At 38.2% G+C, this 7,911-nt stretch overlaps 1 protein-coding gene across 1 annotated transcript; it reads right to left on the minus strand.

The window, feature by feature from the left end:
- Nucleotides 1-3,705: 3,705 nt before the first annotated feature.
- On the minus strand, nucleotides 3,706-4,659 carry LOC120600681 (olfactory receptor 5B12-like). The gene has a single exon (XM_039860157.1). It carries the CDS (start codon nucleotides 4,657-4,659, stop codon nucleotides 3,706-3,708), a length of 954 nt encoding a protein of 317 aa, XP_039716091.1.
- Nucleotides 4,660-7,911: the final 3,252 nt, after the last annotated feature.

The following is a 7,911-nucleotide window of genomic DNA, read 5'->3' on the forward strand; positions in this document are numbered from 1 at the left end:
TTCCTTCCTTCCTTCCTTCCTTCTTTCCTTCCTTCTTTCCTTCTTCCTTTTTCTTTCCTTTCTTTCTTTCCCTCTCCCTCCTCAATTCCTCCCCCCACTTCCTTTTTTTCTCTAACAGTAAAAACACATTCTTAGCTCAAGAGCCTCAAAGAAAGAGTCTGATTTTGGTCTGTAGGTTTAGTTTTTCTTCTCTTGCTCTAAAGTATTATACCCAGTAAGTTAAGATCAGTTAGGAAAAGAATAGCCAATTCGTTCTTTAAAAGTCTTTGAATATGTTTTCTTACCTTTTTGCAATTCACTTGGTTCCATTAGCCATTAAAGAAAATTCATATAGGCAATTTCTTTTTGCTGAAATGCTAAAAGTTTCTGCCATAGATGATTAAAGAAACCCTCCCAGAATGCTTCCTAACCCTATATATCCCATTCTTTAAGGATGAAATGAGATAAGGATACATGGGCTTCAGATGTGTACAATCCTCTAAAATGAAAAATGACCAGTAGGTGATGTCCTCGTAATATTTAGCTGTGGTTGGGGAAGAGTGTGCTAGTGTTCAGGAAACAAGTCAGGTTTTTAGAATGCCCTCCTTAGGACAGGGTAAGATAAACAGGGAGGGCAGGAAAGCAGGGGTACTTGGGTTCCTCCTAAGCTGGCGTTCTGCATGGGAGAAGCAGGCTGCTCTTCTGTGTTCTCCTCTATATTCTGAGGTCATTCCTGCATGATTTAGCCAGATAATTTAGTGTCCTATAGCATGTCTTAAAATAATGGGTCCCAAAGAGGAAGAATTTCCCCAGTGGTCTTACTTAAAACAAATCCAACTAAAATTATATTTGGAAAAAATTTCCTGGATTGACTGACTGTGACAAAGTTAATGGCAACTTTCCACGTGATGCTCACAGATAACTGCATGTGGAGACCACAGGATGGTGTCCTCATTCCTATCTATACCTGATAGGGACCTATGGATGTTGTATTCTAGCAAATTCAAGTAGTGGGAAATTTTCATGATTCAGGGCACACAGAAGGCATAGAGTGCCCCAAATGACCTTAGTTGGGCAAATTCGAAGTGTTGTAAGTGGTTCGATTTGATGATGTTCATGGTCCTTTCTAATCTCAAAACTCTGTTTCTACTTCTCTCTCGGTATGGAATTATGCCCCTACCACAACTTTTAGCTTTCTCAATTTCCCTGTCAACCATGTTTATATTTCTCTCTGCTGAACCCTGCCCCATTCTTACTTATTTCTGTGATGCTAACTATAATTTTAACTTGCTTAACCAGGTCATTTTACTTGCTACGTCTTAGTTACCTACCTCTAATGTCATGTACCATTTTCTCTCTGATTCTGCTAACAGAAATTTCATTTTCAACCTCTCCATTTCATCCTGTAATTTCTTGCAAACAAACCTTCCATCTAAATCAGGATTACTAGAGGTTTTTTTTTTTTTGTACTAGGCTACATATAAAATAAAAACAAGAACACATGAACTTGAATATTTTTTGTTACAATGATCAATTGAAAGACCCTTTTTTTGACTTAAGAAGCATATAGATGATGCATAAATGAATTAAGTGCATACAGAGGTTAAGAACACATCGTCTCTTTTTACCATTCATAGAAATACCGTTTCTTCAAAATACTAGATAGCTTACAATATTCATAGTGCTTTAAACATGACATGATTAATTATGTTCACCAGCAATTATAAGGACCAAATTGTCTTCTTTGGTAGCGTGAAACTTATCTGTGGTCAGTGATGTATATGAAAAGAGCTCAAGATATGTAGTATTTATGATAAACCAAACATTTATTGTTAGACTTCTAGATAAATTTTGAACCATGAAACTAGATAAAATGTCCTAGGAAGTGAGGTTTATGGTCTTTAAATCCTTTAAAAGAAAGTGTTCACTGGGGCATGCAACTTTTACAGTTTAGCTTCTTTACCTAAGTGAAGCTTCTCGTTATGTAGCACAGAGCTTCTCGAAAACAGGGATGACGAGTTTTCCCAGGTAACACGGGCTTCATTGTAAGTAGCGACAACACACACGGAGAGAACATGAGCTCTGATCCCATTTGTATCCCTCTGATGACCTCAAAAACCTGTGTTGTTTTTAGTGTGCTCCAACTTAGAACTGTAGTGAGCGCTAGGGAGTCTTCAGAATATCAACGTTAAAGGAGATTTAAACAATTTCAAGGAAGATGCTAGATCAATATTTTTCAACTTTTTGTCTCGTTTAGTGTTTCTCATGCTTTAGTAACAAAGATAGTGGTGCTATACTGAGAAGTCTAGTGGTCCTTGGTATAAGAGAAATTTTTTGCCTTCATATCCTCATGCCCATTACAGTATGTTATAGTGTGAAGCAGTTGTTAGCTGGACTAAACTGAAGAGGATGTGCTTTGGGTTCAAAATTTTGCTTTGCTACCATCTACCCACGTCTGAATCTTCATTTCCCCCTCTCTGTATGATTGCTCCTCTTAGAGTTAGTGTGGGACCTGAATGAGATAGGATATGCAAATAATTGAGTGGGCACTAGCTGTTAATTGATTATTATCTTTTTTTTTTTTTTGTCTCAATCTTTTCTATGTATCAGGCTCTGGGGAAGACTGTACTTTATAATCTCTTGATGCCCTGGTCTTATCCCCAGACCTAGTAAATCATCTTATCTGGCAGCAGCATTTTAAAAATCTCCCCCAGATTATTGTAATGTCCAGCTGAGGTTGAGAACCACTGCTCTAGGCTAGTGTTTCAAGGTTGCGTGAGTCCAGTGATTCTCAATCTTTAGAATCCCCAGGAGGGTTTGTTAAAACACACATAGCTGGGCTGTACTCCTAGAGTTTCTGATTCTGTAGGTCTGGGGTGGAGCTTCTGTAATTGGCATTTCTGAAAAATTCCTGGTGATGTTGATGCTGTTGGTCTTTGAACCACTGCTCTAGGGAAACAGTTCTCAAAGTGTGATCTGCACACCAACTGCATGTGGAATATATGGGAAGTTTAAGCATAAAAGCAGTCCTCCCTATCCAAACTCTCTTATGTAAATTTTATCTATTAGAACTCTAGTAAGGAATAAGTATGGAGATCTTTTTTGCCCTCTGCACTATGTTTTTCTCTCTGAAATTCAGAAACTAAATACATTTAGCTTATATACTATCCCTCATTGTCCAAACTTACCACTGGCATTCTCGCTATCAAAGCTCAGGATTCAGGTATATGTGATCATTCTACAGATTTCTGGGCTCCACCAGAGTTGTACCAAATTAGATTATTTGAAATTAGATCTGGGGTTCTACATTTCAACAGTCTTTTAAGATCATTCTTAGAAGCATGGCTGTCGGAGAACCACACTTCTATGCTCTAAACAAGAATCATGAAGTTCTTTTGAATTCCAGTAATTAAAAACATAACTCTAGTGTCATATACTTATGAGGCTTACCTGCAAAGCACTTTAGACCAATAAAGTAATGTAGTCTGGGATCTTATAGTATTTAGGATTATAATCTTGATCTTAAGATAGAAGTAAAATCCTATTTTTGGAAAAAGACAACCAAAATTTCTCCTACCCAATCATATTCACAAACATGAATGAAACCAGTCTTATTTGGAGGAAACTGCTCAGGAAAATTAAAGACAAAATTAATTAAGATGAAAAACTATTTATAGATACTAGAAGTCCGATAGAAAATTCACATGGTTTGCATGCTGTTTCTAATTAGTAGGTGAAGCCCAAAGAAGACTTTACTTTTCTAACTACCTTCATGAGTGCACTCTTGACCTCTTTGTTCCTCAGGCTGTAGACCAGGGGGTTCAGCATTGGGATGATCATGGTGTAGAACACGGATGCTATTTTGTCTGTGTCCATGGAATGACTAGAACTTGGCTGCAAGTACATGAAGATGATTGTCCCATAGAAAATGGAGACTGTGGTTAGGTGGGATGTACAAGTAGAGAAAGCCTTCTTCCGTCCCTCAGCTGAGTTCATCCGCAGGATAGCAATAAAAATGAACACATAAGAGTTCAAGATAACCAGGAGAGTGAAAAAGACATTGAACGCTGCCAGTGCGAAGAGCACCATCTCATTTATGTTGATATCAGAACAAGAGAGAGCCAGCAGTGGGGGAATGTCACAGAAGAAGTGATTCACGACATCGGAATGACAGAAGAAGAGGTGAAAAGTGAAAGCAACATGTATGGAAGATTCCAAGAGTCCGCAGATGTAGGGGCCAGTGATAAGTATGGCACACACAGTAGTCGTCATGGTGGTGGTGTAATGAAGGGGTTTACACACTGCTACGTGGCGGTCAAAGGCCATTGAGGCCAAGAGGAAACTTTCAATAGTGGCAAAGGCTGCAAAGAAGAACATTTGGGCAGCGCATGCATTGTAGGATATGATCTTATCTCCTGTGAGAAACCCTACCATTACCTTGGGAGTGACAGCTGAGGGATAAACACAATCCACCAGAGAGAGATTACTAAGAAAAAAGTACATGGGAGTGTGGAGTCGAGAGTCCAACAGAATCAATATGATTATCCCCAGGTTCCCAAGCAGAGTCGTAAGGTAGATGAGAGAGAAAATGATGAAGAGTGGGATCTGTAACTCTTGGACATCTGTTAACCCCACAAGAGTGAATTCAGTCACCTCTGAAATGTTCTCCATTAAAGTCATCCGGGTAGCATCATGAGAGGCACCTATGACAAGATGAACAAACACAAGATAATGCTATATGATGGTTATCATGGGAACTGAAGTGTGAACAGTCTTTTGCTCACATATTGTCAGCTTCCTGTCAAGGTCAGGAGCCCACGTGCAAGAAGTTGGACAGAATAGTGATTGGGTCCATGGGACAAGGAGGTTGAGTGGGGTCATTTACCTAAAAGTGGAATGGAAGGACACTGGAATGTCCCTGCTAATTGTGGCTCCCATATGATGTCTTGGGGACATATTTTAGCTTGCTCATTGTATAGTATACTCTACTACCTTAAATCACAGAGGACTCTTCTTTTTCTCATTTCATATCTTTATAGTGCCTACAAAATTATTTCAGAAAACATTAGAAAGTTGTCAAAAATTGTTTTGCTTGCTATGGCTCAAGAAAACCCTTTTGATTTTCGCACATGGCTTTTCTAGCACAATTATAACTTTATTTAATTAATTTATTTACAGACCTTAGTCAACCTTGATTGTAAGAAACCTAAGGCCATTAGATGACTATCAAACGAATCTAAAAAAACAATTACTGAAATTCTTTCATGGTGTTATGAATTTCCTCCGGATCTCATTCTTCTGGTGGCTTTTCCCCATCCCCAGCTGTATTGAGGTGTAATTGACATATAATATTGTGTAAATTTAAGGTGACTTGATAAACATATATTGTGAAATGGTCACCACCATAATGTTAATTAAAAAATGTATCACTTTACATAATTATTTTTATGTGTGTGCAATGAGAACATTTAAGACCTACTCTCAGCAACACTCAAATATATAAAGTACTGTTCTGGTAATTAGTTAATTGTTTTTTTATTAGTTTTGGGTATATAGCATAATGGTTAGACATTTGTATAATTTATGAAGCAATCCCTCTGATTACTCTAGTGCCCATCTGGCACTATACATAGCCATTGCAATATTATTGACTATATTCCCTACGCTGTACTCCACTTTCTGTGACTGCTTTGTAGCTACTAATTTGTATTTCTTCACCCCTTCACTTTTTCCACCCAGACCCCTAATCCTCCTCCCCCCTGGCAATCACCAGTTTATTCTCTCCCAGAGGACTCTTTTTCACTGCCATATCTTGCAAGCACCCTTGTCTAAGATATATACATAGAAAGCTTCATCAATGGAAAGTAAAATACAGGAAACATTTTGTCAGTTGTTAGTATACGATGCTGACAAGCCCCGTCAAGCACATTTCCCGTCTCTGAGGGATGCCTCACCAACCAGTTAATAAGAGCTGAAGTTGTACGGTGATTTGGAGCTCTGCTTTAGGGTCGCCTACACTTTTCTTTCTAATTCATGAGAGTTACTACTACTGCTGCTACTATTATTACACCAGGCAGAAGAAACTTCATGGGTTAAAGCACAAAGTGCTAAACATGATGCGTACACACGACGTGTAAGCAGATAGATACTAACAAGTAAAACACATGGCACAATCAAAATCTCAATTCGGATGGGATGTGAAAACATTAATTGGTAGAAACAAGAGAGCTAGGATTGAACCTAGAAGAAAGAGAACAAAAAGGTGTTAGATTACAGATATAATGCAACTGTTTAGCAGAAGATCCTAAGTATAATACAAGAATATACTCTTTTTTCTGGTTGTACAGATGTGTCATTCACTGATTAACAATTTAGATGGGATGTGGCCTTGGGAACATTACTTACCCTCTGAGAATCTGTATCATTGTCCATGAAATACCCAGTTCATGTAATACCCAATGTATCTATTTTACAGACATATGGATTCCTACTAACACAATGCCTATGACGTGGAATGTATTCAGTGTTAGCTCCCTCTTCTTGTTCCCCTCCTAGCTGGGTTTGCACATAAACCAGCTCTGTACCAGGAACTGGTGGCAAAAAATGAAAAACATGATTCCTGACTTTTCAAGGGGGTAGAGCGAGCGAGCCCTACAAATTAACACCCCCGAAGTGATAAGTACTATAATAAAAGTACGTAGAAAGTGATACAAAATGATCATTGAAGTACCCAGAATATGCCAGAACACCTACTGACTGTGAAGTTACTTCCTCCTAAAACTGGTTTATCAGTTCTTACATGTCTGTGTTTGCTAAAGCTGCCAGAGTCAGTCCAAATGCATAAACATGCGAATCTGATTAAATGTATTTTTAAAAAAAGTTAATTTCTGTATTTCACTGATACACTAAGAATGGCTAAGGTAGTGACTAAATTTCTTATCTATACTTTTGTAAGTATAAAAAGACACAAAACAGCTCCTTTTGATCCAGAAATTCAGAAGTGTAGGGGTGTGAATAGGATTGTACTGCAAACACAGGTCAAGTCTAATCCTTTTCCTATCGATAATCCATTGAGTGTAGGTATGACGTTTGGCCAGATTTTCTTAATTCCCAAGATGAAAAGCATCCTATGTCTCCCTCATAGGCTGCTACCCTGCTTTGATGTGACAATGAATATAAAACTTCTTTGAAAAGCATAAAAAAATTAACATTTTCAAATTAGGGAATCTTAGCTATTACTTTCCATAGTCTATCTCATCTCTTCTTGGTTACTGCAAAATATTTAGCCAACAATGTTGAATGTCCAAACTCTGACATTCCTAAAGAAAATGACTTTATAGTTGAGATTCCCAAATAGTTGAAAGTTTTACAACTTCCGAAATTCAGAAAGGAAACTATGATATTTGCACTGCTTCAAAGATAGCATGTTTTAAAATAAAAATAAAAGTAATAATAATAATTAGGAGGCACGTTCTTTCTTTGGAGTCTAAGCATCACCCCCATCATTTATATAAGACATCTAACTGCAATGAGCATGGATAGCTGGATGCTGTAGAGCGGTACAGTAGACTGGAAGGAGAGGTGGATTGGGATTGAGAAGTCAACCAGCTAACAGGGTGTCTATGATCTAGCCATTTAACCTTACAGGACTTTATGGTCCTCATTTGCAAAATAAAAACTGTCGGAACTTCTAGAACCCCTTCCCATTCTAATCAGCTCTCAGCATATGTTTTCTTGATACTCACCTTTGTCCTAGGAACAGACAAGTGAGGGTACAAAGTAGGAGCATGGAAAACCTTCATGCCTAGATTGTTGGCCAGAAGTCCACATCCAGGAGAGCATCATACTGGAGCAACTCCTGCCCCACCAGTGGAGCTTTGTGTCGTGAAACAGAACTTGCTCTTGTGCTCTTGCAAATATCAAGGCAGAGAC

The sequence above is a fragment of the Pteropus medius genome, unplaced genomic scaffold, assembly GCF_902729225.1.
Source record: "Pteropus medius unplaced genomic scaffold, Ma_sr-lr_union100, whole genome shotgun sequence".
In the NCBI taxonomy this organism is placed as follows: Eukaryota; Metazoa; Chordata; class Mammalia; order Chiroptera; family Pteropodidae; genus Pteropus; species Pteropus medius.